The 14,260-nt window shown below is 43.8% G+C and overlaps 1 protein-coding gene across 1 annotated transcript; it reads left to right on the top strand.

Annotated features, from left to right (window-relative positions):
* The first annotated feature begins 1,591 nt into the window (after nt 1–1,591).
* On the top strand, nt 1,592–13,310 carry LOC136437583 (uncharacterized). The gene is made up of 13 exons (XM_066432203.1): nt 1,592–1,640; nt 1,887–2,246; nt 2,637–2,749; nt 2,931–4,099; nt 4,293–4,357; nt 4,449–4,733; nt 4,890–5,326; nt 5,443–5,568; nt 6,134–6,396; nt 6,495–7,132; nt 7,486–7,569; nt 8,029–8,106; nt 11,311–13,310. Exons 1-13 carry the CDS (start codon nt 1,592–1,594, stop codon nt 12,534–12,536), a joined length of 4,893 nt encoding a protein of 1,630 aa, XP_066288300.1. The 3' UTR covers nt 12,537–13,310.
* The last annotated feature ends 950 nt before the right edge of the window (nt 13,311–14,260 follow it).

Genomic DNA, 14,260 nt, shown 5'->3' with positions numbered 1-14,260 from the left:
CCCAGCACCTACCCACATACCAAATATCATTTCAATCCATCCACACGTTCTTCAGTTATGATGATTTTAAGCGTCCGGTGACACATACATACACACACGGTGACACAAACATACACACACGCGCACACACACGTAAACACACTAACTTCGCATGATTTGCACTTCAGTGTGTACATCTCTGTCTAACCTACCTGCGTAACAAATAACATGAAAATCTGTTGTTCCTCTCTTCAGTTATACCCCTTTAGAACATTTTTACAGATAGGCCATTGCAGTTCCAGGGACACAAACCAGGGGGCCCAAAATCGACATTGACCATTCTCCTCCCAGCGCATACCCACATACCAAATATCATTACAATCCATCTACACGTTCTACAGCTATGCTGACTTTAAGCATCCGACGACACCCATGCAAACGATTTACCTCCTTACTTATGCAAATTCGGTCTCATTTGCATAGTTTGCACTTAAGTGTGTACAACTTGGTCTAACCTACCTGTGTACCAAAGAACATGACGATCTGTCGAACCACTCTTCAGTTCTTCTACATTGAAGATTTTAACAAATACGCCATTGCAGTTCCAGTCACACATGCCAGGGGGCCCAACATCGACCTTGACCTTCCTCCTCCTAACACCCACCCACATACCAAAAATCATTACAATCCATGTACAGGTTCTACAGTTATGGTGACTTTAAGCGTCCAGTGACACATACATACACACAAAAACGAAACGCAAGCAAAACAGTATCTCCATGAAAAAGCTTTTTTCATGGAGATAACAGCATCAGCTGTAACAAAATAACAAACGACAATTATTATGATTACAGAAGAGCCAGACGAATTCAAAGAAACTATGGCAGAGCGATTAGCAGAGCAACAAGAAAGGAACAAATCAGTTACCATGACTTCCTCACGAACCCAAGAAGCAGTCAAACAGAAGAGCGACCTTCGGAAAAAGACTACAGGTATCCATAATAAGGCTTAGGGAAAACGATTGTGTTTCCGGTTAAACGACGAAGTATGCAAGCAGGGAGCTTTTATATTGATGCATGCCGTCACTAGCCGTATATTAACAGATAAGGGTTGTGAACAGTTGATACCAAAGTGTGTGATAAACATTGTACTTCAAAGTTTGTTCACTTTACAGTTTTCTTGTACGAGGCATGCTCTGTGAAATGCTATGTTGAAAGTACGTCTTATGCTTTTAAGCTTAACGTCAATTCTGCTAAATTGTATTTCTTGGAGCACACGGCCAAAATCTAAGATAAAAGCACGAATAAAACGAGAATCTTAGAATACCTACCAGCCGACCTTTGCTTTTTAGGAAAGCAGCCAAAAATACCTAACTGCAAAGGCCTAACTTAACATATTACATGATACATGATATGTACACAGGGCGATAGGGAGAACTTTGTCAGCATAACCTTTTACATAAAATTGAACATACTTGACTCGTATATACAGAACAAGACGCCTCTATGCAGTTTTACATTTTGATACCTGTTGGTATGATTCCATCGCTAATAATAAACAAACATGACATTGTAGCACCTGTGATATCTCACTGGTTTTATGTTGTTATAAGATGCTGGAAAAGCACAAGAGGATAGGGGGAAGCGTCAACAGAATCAAAAGCTGGAAAATGAAGGGAAGAAACGGATGCGCATCTTCACTAGTTACATAGTATATTACACAAAAACATGAGATTTATTTTATACAAAATTTCTGTTTCATATCCATTGTTGTGGTTAAATGTTTTCGAGCACTGGTGGGAAGTGACTGAGCTGGTGGCCTCCGCAGAAAAACAGTACTTATCAAATTCCAGGTACATTCTGTATAATTCAAGTAAGATGGAGTAAAACAAAACGTTTCCATTGCAGAGAGCGGAGGGGTAGCCAGCACACAGGCCATCCCCGCCGATACCGTGATAAAAGCTCAACAGGGAAGCTTGGGTGAAGAGACGGTTCAGGAGCAAACGCAAGACATTCCGGATGATGTCATAACAAAAGCCCAGCAGCGACTAGAAGGTGATGTAACCGAGGATCAGCTTGGAACAGCCGAGCACCCGCGTCTCTCCCTCTGGGACTTCGGCGGCCAGGCCACGTACTACGGCTCGCACCAGTGCTTCTTCACGTACCGCGGGATCTACATCCTGGTCATGTCACTGCTGCAGAAGCTGTCAGACCCTGTACCTGATCTGGACTACAAGGCAGCAGCAGACAACCTCGTAACTGGAAGAGGTGTGTACCACCTCTTTTACTGTAGACATAAGTGATGGCAAGGCTGACGGTTTGATCTGCAACATCTTTGTAATAACGGTCAACCTTAACTTATATGGTGGCCGCAGTTTATCTGAACATGGGAATTGAAATGGAACTTGGATGGTTTAAATACGTCCTGAATCAAAGTTCAACCGTAATTACCAACACAAAAATGGAACTTGCATGATATGAGCAATAGTTTAGTTTTTTTATGTTGGCAATTTCAGTTCAACTTTGATTCAGAAGGGCTTCTACCAGCACAGGTGAACTTTCAAGTGTAGGTGTACAATAGCTATAGCGCTGAGATTGCGATAACAATAACCTATTTCGTACAACAACAAAAATGTTACGACTCCTTTATCTGTCCAGACTACCTGGACCACTGGCTGAACTCTGTCCACACACACACCCTAGTTCACGGACGAGACCAGAAAGAGCCGCCTGTCGTATTTGTCCTCACACACAAGAAGGAGGTCAGCGAGGTATGTAGAATCTTAATTCTTTTGAAAATCTGCGAAAGGTCTACTTTCAAATAATGGTTGTTGAGCTTGTATTTTCTCTGAAGCTTGCAGTTCATATACATAGCCCAAATGGTCGACATTGGGCTGGTTTCTCATATTAGTACATGTTGGTGATTTTATGAATCTTTGCTCTTGATTTCAGTCGGATATTGAAACATACAAGAAAGACATACTTGATCACATCAGTGGTAAGGCTGCCGCTAAACACGTCTTACCAAAGATATTCACTGTGGACAACTTCGACGAGGACAACAGCGACTTTGACGAGCTCCGAGAATACCTCCGTGAGGTAGCGCAAGGCCTGTCGTACATGGGTGAGGAGGTGCCGATGACCTGGCTTCATCTGAAGTCCAAACTGATGGACAAGAGGAAAGAAGACGACCCCTTCTGCCCTTTCCAAGATGTCGTTGATCTGGCCCGGAGTGGTGACGTGGGCATCACGGACAACAGTCATGTTCCCGACATCCTGACCTTCCTGCACGACCTTGGTGACATCATCTTCATCAACGAACCAGTCCTCCGCGACCACGTGGCCCTTCGACCCCAGGTGATGATTGACGTTTTCAAGACCATCATTACCGTCCCTCAGTACCAACAAGACAGGAGCACGGATGAAGAGGTTGCCAAGATGTGGGAGAGGCTGGAGACGGAAGGCATCCTCAGTGACAAGCTGTTGACGTTCATCTGGACCAAAGCAGACCAGAAGATGCAGAAACCCTACCTGCTGCGGAACAGGGCATTTCTAAAGCGACTGATGGAAAAGTACTACCTACTTTGCAACGCCACGCCAATAGTTGGGCTTGATGACACGATGCACGAGTCTGAGAGAGAAGAAATCTACTTTGTACCATCTCTTTTAGCCACAAAGCCTGACGACCTCACCTTGTATCCCGGGCACATGAGGAGATGCAGGTCACCCCTGTATGTCGTATTCGATAACATGTTCCTCCCAAGTGGCATGTTCTACCGTCTACAAGCAATCTGTGTGCGCAGGTTCGGTCTTGAAGAGTCCCGCGTGTTTGCCGGCTGCGGCCGCTTTCCTACCAATGAATTAAAGCAACAGTTCGTGGTAACCAAAGTGAGGCACTACCTGAAGGTGGAGCTTTTGTCTGAAGCTGAAGAGCAGCCAGTCTTCACAGAGGGCCTTCGGGTTAGAAAGTTCCTTAGCAGTTGTCTCTTCGAGATCAAGGAGAAGTGGATTCCCTCAATCCAGTATGACTGGTGCTATGGAGAGGAGTCAGATGACAATGACAAACCGATATTCCACCCGGTCTCTGACATCGGGCAAGAAGCAGCAACGGGATCCAGTCGGTGAGTTCGAAGCAAATTCTATACCTTCCATTTTTCTTATGAATCTGTAAATCAAACCCTTTCATTTGTTTTGCTCATCTTTTTATGTACATTTGGTTGATTGAAATACACAAGAGGGTGTCCGGTGTTCCTTGCACTTTCTTGGCATTGTATTATCTGTAGGCTATGGGATACTTACTGGTTTTAATCTCAGTTTTTCAGATGACTTCATCGTTGTCTGGATGGGTGGTATCCGTGAGATGAGAATGTCCCGTGCAGGTAAATTATATTTGGTTTGTTAGTTCTTATGGTGTATCTTCTCCAAAGAAAGGTTGGTATTCTTACTGACGGGAACACTTTGCACGTGCAGAGAACTCAGGTGGCGATGGACCAGTGATGATAGAGCCCACCCTGAATCTAGCTGACGTAGGTGCAGTCCGCACCATCGGTCCTGTCCTGGACTGTATGGAGACGTGCGGGGGGCTGAGTCTGACGGAGTGTGATCGGATCAGGCACGAACTCACATCCGTCAGCAGGTTCAAACAGTTGGTTGCTAACGTCGACAATGGCGGAGACACATGTCGTCGCCTGCTGGGCGCTTCTGTAGAGGCGTGCCTACCAGAGAGAGCATCTATGTTTCGCAGGGAAGAGAGAGGTAATGTCTGCTTCAAATCCATTTCCTGTGGGTGATCTTTAAAACCCCTCCTTGATGTATTGCACCTATTGTATGATGTTGTGTATTGTGTATCAGCTTATGTGCCTGTCACTCAGTTTACGCATCAGACTGTTGATGTTTCGCTTCTATTTGCAGGGAACCACATTGTTGTCCTACACGTTGGAGACTACAATGAGAAGCTCGTCGAGCCACTGTTGAAACAGGCAGTCCAATCATCCAGCAGGTACGGAGTAACAGTTTCTGAGGATGCTATGAAACCAGGAGATGTCATAACTGACAAGCTCTTGGATCATCTTCTCACACGAAACGTCAGGATGGTGGTCCCAATCATCACACCGCAGGCTCTCCACAACAGCCACTGGTCAGCGCTCGGGTACGAGTTCTGCGTGCAGAACAAGGATCTGGTCTTTCCGGTCCTCGTTTACCCCGAGGGAACCAGGGATCGTCTGGTAGAGGTGCTCGGCAGGCGCTGTGCGGGGATGCTTGATATGCCGTCAACAGAAGTTCCAGTGACAGATGTACGACTGACCACTACAAAGATCAGTCTTCTCCTTACAGAAGTCCTAAGGAAGGTGCGTTGATACAATACGATATCCATTACGATACCTATTGACTATCTCTCTTTGTAGACCAAGTTTATGCATCGAATCAGTATTCTGTAGATCAATTGTCATTTTTGTTTCCACAGGCGTCGTCATCTGTTGTGTTGAACAAGTACATGATAACAGCGGAAGGTTGCACACTTGAGGAAGATGGTGTCACTATCTCGTTTCCGAAAGGATGCGTTGAGACGGATAGGTCTCTTTCCTTGGAGGTAAATTTACATATGCTCTGTAGGATCTTTAGATCGTTTATTACTTGCTTTGCAGGCAGGCTTTTGCGTAGCTTAGAAATGCACAATACACGCTGTTGTTGCTAACACGTGTCTCGATCTAGTTGGGTGATGCAGTGTTTACGTCCACAAAATGTGCTTGAAAGAACAACATTTCTAATCACTCCTTCGTTTTCCCGGACTGTTCATATACTGTTGGCTCTCAGTCATTCATATGATAAATCGGATCATGTCATGTGCCTGGGTATTCAACGTTTTTACATGCATGGGTTTCTAGCTGCACCACACGGCCTTCCATGGAATCATTCGAACGCACTTCGCGTGTGCTCTTCGAAAATTCGCATACCCTACAGTGTACGGAGTTTGCAATTGATGTTACTTCCGGAGCATATCGTATTGAAATATGTTTTCTTGGTTGGGCATGACATAGATAAAATATAACACGGTCCATTCCGCTCATCAGTCTCGGTCCAAGTCCCCCCATCTTCAGATCCGACTCGCGGTCTCTATTTTCTCTACCAATTACCTTTTTTTTTCAATCTTATAGGTTGAGATGCTGCCCATTGATGACGCATTGACAAAGGCTTTCTCAGCTGTGACGCCGGTACTGACCGTGCACCAGGAACAGGAGGAATATTTCTTACAACCAGTGAGAGTCAACCTACCGTGGGCATGGAAGCAGAGCGACTGCAGCGCAGGAAAAGCCGTCCTGATGGAGAAAACATCACATCGTCCCCAGTGGTCTTTGCTGAGAGCGGAGTTCCAAGAGACAGAGGAAACAGTCACATTCACAACGAGACACTTTTCTGGGTAATACACTGAGCAATTATTTTCCATATTTGAGGTAGCTTTGATATTTCTTAGGTGATCCTTTGATATTTCACCATCTGTTTTACTTGTCTTTTCAGAGTAACTGGTGTTAGGGGAAGGAACGATGACAGCGAGAGTTCGACTACTACTGACGAGAGACCAGGAAATCAAGATGAGGCAGCCAATCAGCAGCCAGTGGGAGGAGGTATCTCAAGAGAGTCAGATGTCCCGTCAACATCTGCAACTACTTCTGCAACCTCATCTGCGACGACTACAGCTGGGGCATTCCAGGCATGTTGGAACAGATACACTGAAGACAAAGTCTATCTCATCATCAACCCAAACCAGGCAACAACAGAAAACAACTACATCCACCTCCTGTGTGTCCACAAGGACGACGACCCTACAGACTTTTTCCGAGCTTCCAATATGAAGAGGCTTCCTCCGTTTCAACACCGAGTCGCCATGGGAAAGGATGAGAGGATAGATGCCAGGTTTGATAACAGAAAGGAAGTCATTGGAGACCCCCTTGACGTTTCGGATAGTATCTACTTCTTCTTCCCACCGGCAGACTGCAACAGGTGGTCCATTGGACTGATTTTAAACACAACGCACTCGGCTAAGAATATGTATAAAGGAACCGTTCATTTCAAACGATTTCAGGAGACCAGAGAACAAGTGACTGATCTTCGGCGCCGGATCCCGTCGGCACCAGTGTTCCTCTCCGTTGACGAAGGTAGATCAGTGGATTTTTTTTAAATCTCCCTGTCCTTGTGATTTGAACAAAGAGAAAAATCAGGATCTTTGGCATTGATAGGCAAGGACGTTATATTATGATACAGGGTTTCGTTTGTCCTTACAAAAATGTATACAACATTTAAACAACCCCTTAGAACGAGGTCTAAGTTGTCCTCCTACCTATGGTTAAGTATGGTCACTCTTTGTAGCATTTAAAGTCAATGATAAAGAGTAAAACTAAGTTGTACGCTTTGGTTAATCATGCTTTCCGAAAATGATGACTTCAACTGACTTGTATATTTCTTTACGCCGTTACCATCTTGCTCAAAGTCTTGTCGTATGACATTTCAGATGAGAGAGAGACAAGTCGGATTCAACAACAGGATGATTCTGTGATCGCCATGGGCGAGGCATTCCCAATGCAACCGAAGAGAGGTAAAACTAACATGTTACTCTGTAACAGAATACAAATGCCTCTCCGCATGCAAATATTTTATTACCGGAAACGTAAATTTGACAGCAATCTTAGTTTTACCGTTTATGATCTTTAGTTGGATACAAACCACCCAGTTATCCAGTTATATTAATGTTTTTCGTTCAGTTGTTGATTCTTATTCCTGATGTATACGATCCTAAAAGTCTTAAGCTTGTGGCACGCACATTTCAGGTGAGAGAGTATGATTAAAGACAATGATGGACCTGTGATCGCAATGGGCGAGGCTTTCCAAATGCAACCAACGAACTGTAAAAACACCATTATGAACAAGTACCAAAGCCTAACTGATTATCCGCCTCTGAGAACTGTCATTTCGTGCGACGATAGGCCTGACAAGAGCAAAAAATTATATGGGGAGAATTGCATTGTTTAGAATATTTCTTTATCATTGATCTCAGGTGGGAAGAGGAAAGCCAAGACGCGACATTTAGGCTTTTCCAGTGACAATGACCCCTCGATAAACCTGCCCAAGCAAGGTATGGATAGTAATTGATGAAGTTTGACATCCAGGTGATAAGATACACCACATGACAGTTACTCAATCAACTCGATAAAAATTTGGACTGGGATATTTCGGACAGCACCCACTACCTTTTTTCAGAGACACTGAGTAAGATTTGTTGATCAGTAAATTAACCACGAAGTATAAACTGATGTCCAAATTAAGTGCTAGTGAAGACAACTTTACAAAGTCAAATGGGGAAAAAAGGACAAAGTTGAGCAATTTAACTCATGTTGCTGGACTACGGGTGATAATACTCGGTCGCTGGTAGGGTTGGGCCCCATGTGCTAGATTATTCAACACGTAGCTCTGCTTTCCTGTTGTGGGTGGGAGTGTACTTTCATACATTGCCTCTCTATCTCCACATTAGCGTTGGAAGCAGCGGGGTTCGCGTTCTAGGATATCCGTGGAGTCGAGATTGAAATAGTGTCACTGCTTGTGTGTAGATGGTGGAAATGATTGAAAAGTCTAAATCGTTCCAATGTAGATGTTGTTGGAGTTGGGTTTCTCTCATGTTGAAGTTTTGAAAGATTCATCGGAGTTTTTTCGGATACAACTATTTCTGTTGGTTAATGGTTTGCACCTGTATATCATCCTCGTCCACCAGGACCTTTCCGCTCTACGTTACATCGCTCGCGGAAAAGGGCCCTGGTAACACGGGATGGCATCCATGGTTATTGCAGGTCGACGAGACTTGCTGATGAATAATTAATGAGCTAATCCTTATTTGGGACAAACGGCAGTTGTAGCTAATGAATAGTTAATGAGCTAACCCTTATTTGGGACAAACGGCAGTTGTAGCTCATAAATAATTAATGAGCTAGCCGTAACACGTAACATGATTGGTTGATAGCTTCCCAGCGTTCTTTGCGCGTTTGCTTCCGATGAGTGGAAGCAAATGGGTTTTAACCCCTCTGATTGGCTGAAGCTGTTTTGGAGGCTCGACCTGCAATAACCATGGATGCCACCCCGTGTTACCAGGGCCTTTTCCGCGAGCGATGTAACGTAGAGCGGAAAGGTCCTGGTGGACGAGGATGCTGTATATTGATCGTATTTTCAAAGGTTACCATCATTTCCTATGATGATTTAGGTGTCTAGCAAGCTTGAATGGGAAGCATATTATCATGGCTCACTCCTGTGTGACCTTGATGTTGATATGTTTAAATAAGCCACCAGCTACTCTCTGTTTTGTCTACACCAAGTGTCGTCTACACAGTGGAACGAATTGTCTGAGAGAGTGTCCTTGAAAGTACAAAGGGCTTTGTTCTCAAACTTCTCCATTTACAGGTTTACAACAATGGGCGAACTGGTGATTCTATAGCACAGCCCTGTATACGTAGTTGTCAGCATATCTGTTTTTTATGTTCCTGAATGTATATGCTCCTGAAACAACGGTCTTGAGGTTTGCAAATTTGGTCAATGGATAGTTGGTTCTATCTGCTAGTCTGCCCTCGACTACCAAAGCTTCTCTGACTACTGAAACTGCAGCTGCTTCTTTAGGGGTATGCAAGTGACTAAAGAACACACATCAGATGAAGAGATCATTTCATCTTCCTCTTCATGAATGTCTTTGATTTTGTTAACGAAATCTGCGCTATTCTGTACATGATGCTGAGACTTCTCCGCTAATTGTTCCAAGATCTTAGCAAGAAACCTTGCTAACTCGTAGTTGAAAGAACCTGCACAGGAGACAATGGGTCACAGGGGGATGCTGTATTTGTGGGTTTTGGGAATGTGGTAGAATGCTGGGGGTTGTTCCGTAGTGGTATTAAGCTTTAGACTAGGCGATACGATACCAAACCCCCTCATTTGTCAATTTCTTGAGTGCTGCAGTTATTTCCCATTTAAAGTTGGTTTGTGGGGTCCTTTTTCATGGGCATGTCAGTGTCCCCTCAGAAGTCTCGTACCTTCCTGTCATAATGTCCCCGTCTAAGACTACTTTGCATCTGCCTCTTGTCAGCAGTAAGAATCAATATGACCAAATCCTTGATAGCAGCTGGCCCTTCCCCGGTAATGTTCCTTGTAGGGGGTTTAGACATTTTCAGAGTGGTAATAACTACTTCATCTTGTATGACTTCAACCTGTCTCTGTGGCATAGGGGTCCAATAAATTGCTGACTCAGCCAAAACAGACGAACATAGACACATCCGAGGTGTCCTAGCAAAGTGTGGCTACCAAAACTGGACCCTCAACACAGTTCTCAAACCTTCCAACCAGTCTAAGAAAGCACTAAACACAAAGTGCAAACCATTTACCAACAGTAACAAGGCCAACTATTCCGTGTTCCCAGTTCGGAAAAACCGTCTGGCACGTGGGGCCCAGTCCTACCCGCGACACAGCCTTAGCTCCTGTACTCAAACAACAGGAGCTAATTGACTCATCTTTGTCTTCTTATTTTGTTTGTTTCCTATTGGACTTTCTAAAAATGTATTCACATTCTTTGCATATCGATTTATGGTCAAAAACTGCTGATCTGCAGTTCTTACTCAGTGTCACTGACGAAAGCTTGTATTATAGAGTGGGTGCTACCAGAAACGTCTGACTGTTTCCCAATATTTATTCACTTGCTTGTCGACGAGTAACTGTCATTTGGGGTAAAGGTGGTAATGTTGTAGAAAAACAAATACGTACAAATATTGTTCTTAGTATACGCAAAACATGATTTTGACAGCAATCTTAGTTTCCGCTTCTAATCTTTGATTGCAGACTTACCGCATAGACGTTCAATTATTTTTTCGCTAAGGCAAAATATCCATGTAGAATCTGAGACACAGACGTGCTCGTAGCTAATTTTTCTTTGACGATTTGTTTTCTGAATGTCTCGAATTGTCTTGGCAAAATGGCATCAAATGTGCTATTAGATTAAATTCGGCTTTCCTACCATCGCTAGACAATACAGGCGACTTATCATTAGCAATTAGACTGCAATCACATATTGCGATATACAGATGATATCACACCTCAGAAAATCGGTATCATGGATTAAAACAAAGCGATATGCAATATGCCCAATATTGACTGTTAACATTATTGCTAATTGATGCATTTATTATTGTATTATTTTACACTGGAATGCTCAAGTATTGATTCCCAAAAGGACATTTGATGTCGCAAGCCTTTTACTCGTCATAACTTTAACAATCGATTTATTGTGAAAAACTTTCCTTCGGAATTGCAGAAGTCACGTCTGTTCTGTTGGTTAGCGATGCATACGGTACGTCCCAAGGAAGTACTTCTACCGTGAATCGTCAAGTGGCGCAGTTTCTGACACGTCATGGTGCTACAGTTCACAGTACAGCTCTGCGAGCATCTGAAGAAGATGAAAGATGCGCAGATGAAGATGGTGTCCACTTACATTTGCCTGTCCGAAATCCAATGGATCCGAGGATGCCATCTCCGGAATGGTTGACCTTTGACCACGTCATTCGTTACCCAGACCTACCACAGGATTTGAAGTACATCGTTGGCCATGTAGATGTTACAAGTGGGGCTGCAAAGAGCATACAAGAGAACCGTTGTCGACACGCCAAGTTGGTCCTTTTCAACCACGACATGCCGGAAGACACGGAGCACTACAAGGGAGCTGAGAAGGCCATGGCTTCGGGGAAGAAAGTGGGAGACATCCTCGAGGATACCAAGAACGCAGATGCCGTGTTCTCCTTGGGAAGAAGGATCTACGACCACTTCGAGACGAAGTACAGGTCACTTGGAGAAAGCAAACCAAGAGAACACCTGATGTTCCTTCCAAGACCATCTGCAACGTTTGAATCTCTCTCTGTTAAACCGGGAGGAGGACAGAAAACCGTGCTGACTGTCGGAAAAGTGACCGAAGTGGAGAAGCTGAAGGGCCATGATCTGGCAGCACGGGCCATGGGGGAGGTCGCCGAGAAGATCCCAAACGTCACGCTGCGTGTTCGTGGGATAGATGAAGATGACTGGGAAGCGAGCAAGAAAATCCTGGAGGAGAACCTGCAGAGTGGAAGGATCAAACCCACGCCGCTGCCTTGTGGAACCCAGGAGGACATCGCTAAGGACATGCAGCAGGCCCACCTGGTCCTGATGCCGTCCCGTGCCGAGCCGTTCGGAATGATCGGCCTGGAGGCCATCGCAGCGGGCATCCCTGTTCTCATCTCTGACAAGTCAGGCCTCGCAGACATGATCAAGGACTTGATCAAGAAAAAGAAGTGTCATCCAGACATGAGGTACAGGATTGTGGAAACCAGCGTCAGGGAGTCCGACCTTGGTGACAATGCTAGAGAGTGGGCAAAGAAGATCGCAGATACCTTGGAATACTCTGAGTCAGAATTCGAGAAAGCAGCTGAGTTCAAGAAGAAGCTCCTGGAGTCAAAGTACTGGGAAGAGTCGCACCAAAACCTGCTGCGAGTCTTTGGATTGGTGGGCTAACTCTGGACTCTGTGTCCTCTTTCAGATTGAGTGCTCTTGATTATGATGTCTGCCAAAGTACAGTAAAATATTCTCTGTATATACGATTGTTATCATGTACAATTTCAAAGATGCGTTCATTGACAGTAGCATTGACTATTGTCTCTTTACAGGTCTTCTATCATGTCCATATGTTATATAGCAGCTTGTGAAATATTGTAGCATTTGACCTGAAACTACTGTTGTAGATATACGTACTGGTTACTGCGCATGCCAACACTTAAAATAGTTGGTAATGTTCAACCTCTTGTAAATGTAATTTGGCTACATGCATCTGTTTCAAATGGAAGGTTGCATGAGTGAATGGCAAGCTGTTTCCTTTTCCCGGAAGAACAATTTCTTTCGAATCCATTTTTTCTTCGTAGTTGTTCATCATAACTTTATGTACAAAGTTACAGTAAACAAGGCACTATAGCAATCAGGAGCCTAATTATATAAACTTATTATAAATATTAAGGTTTAAAAATTATAAACCTAAATATAAGCTAATTGGCCCAAGCTTGTATAACACAGACTACCCATTACACCGGCGACAGATGTTTAAATGGGTTGTACCACTCAACTGTCAGGATGGGGGTGTCGGTCTATCATTCTAAAACCTATAGAAAATAGTGCTACAAATCACCGGTGCACCGGAATCTTAATAACTGCCGACGTTCCTACATTCATACTAATCCATCAAAGTTAATATTGAGCTATAGCTGTCAGCTCACAAACACAGACAGAACAGTATCCCTGCCGGAGGGGACTTAACACCTTTTCCGGAGGTAAAGATAGTTTGCTTTAAAGAAAATGTAAAGTACCAAACATCTAAAGAATGAGGGATAATCTAGAAATGAATGATGTACATTGTTCCAGTTTGTAAAGATAAAGAAGTTTGTAATCAATTGACAATCTGAAGAATATGGAGATATTTTTACTGCTACTCATTGATGTGTAACTTTGTCTCCAGCTTTATGGTTAGCTTTTTTGAGATGTTACCTTAACATAGTGTTATTTTCCACTCCTTTTTAATTTTTGTGAAAATTATTATAGAATACACAAACCTTACCGATTGGGGTTTGCACTGCTTGTACTAACTAAGCCGACTATAGGGAGAATATTTGCCAGGGTTTCACTTGCAAGCCCCTAGGATTGTAGATTGGACCCTCTAGCCGACTACTTTAGCATACAATTCACTCTATTTGGCCAATTTCTACTATTTTTCCATGCATGGCCAGCGATCCGCGGGGCCTGGTACGGTAGAGGCTACATTTATAACGTGCGGGTAGCTTTTATCTACCTACACCGAACTGTTTCAAAAAGGTAGCGTCCAGTTGATTAGCCCTTCCCGCATACCATATTTGGCTTAGCACCAAACTGGCCTACCTTGTGCGTGCGGCTGACGCCAGAGTCAACTACAATACATTCATGATGACGGTATCATTATGCCAACATAATCATGGACGGCAACAAGTATCCACGCACGGTGGTATATAACTTCATCTTTTGGGAAGGGGTTTCCCCACTAGACCAATGTTTCCCAGCTGCAGTGGGTAAGGTCAGTGTTTGTTTACGTTCAAACAGATCTAGTGCGTTAAGATGCAGGAGTCGAATCCCAGCTTTTTCCAAAAACGGCAACTAGGCATGTTTAGCTGTCAAGTGGATGGAAGTTTTTGAAAATTGAAATGCTGTTTTAACAACTT

This window comes from Branchiostoma lanceolatum, chromosome 6 (assembly GCF_035083965.1).
Source record: "Branchiostoma lanceolatum isolate klBraLanc5 chromosome 6, klBraLanc5.hap2, whole genome shotgun sequence".
In the NCBI taxonomy this organism is placed as follows: Eukaryota; Metazoa; Chordata; class Leptocardii; order Amphioxiformes; family Branchiostomatidae; genus Branchiostoma; species Branchiostoma lanceolatum.
The sequence above is the reverse complement of the archived record's forward strand: the minus strand, read 5'-3'. Positions and strand labels throughout refer to the sequence as shown.

What these genes read in the sequence shown, in the direction of transcription:
- LOC136437583 (XM_066432203.1), top strand. Translation starts at nt 1,592, where the DNA reads ATGCTGGAAAAGCACAAGAGGATAGGGGGAAGCGTCAACAGAATCAAA. An exon ending in ACAAGAAGGAGGTCAGCGAG is followed by an intron (nt 2,750 to 2,930) that starts GTATGTAGAATC and finishes TCTTGATTTCAG; the next exon opens with TCGGATATTGAAACATACAA. An exon ending in CCCAATGCAACCGAAGAGAG is followed by an intron (nt 7,570 to 8,028) that starts GTAAAACTAACA and finishes CATTGATCTCAG; the next exon opens with GTGGGAAGAGGAAAGCCAAG.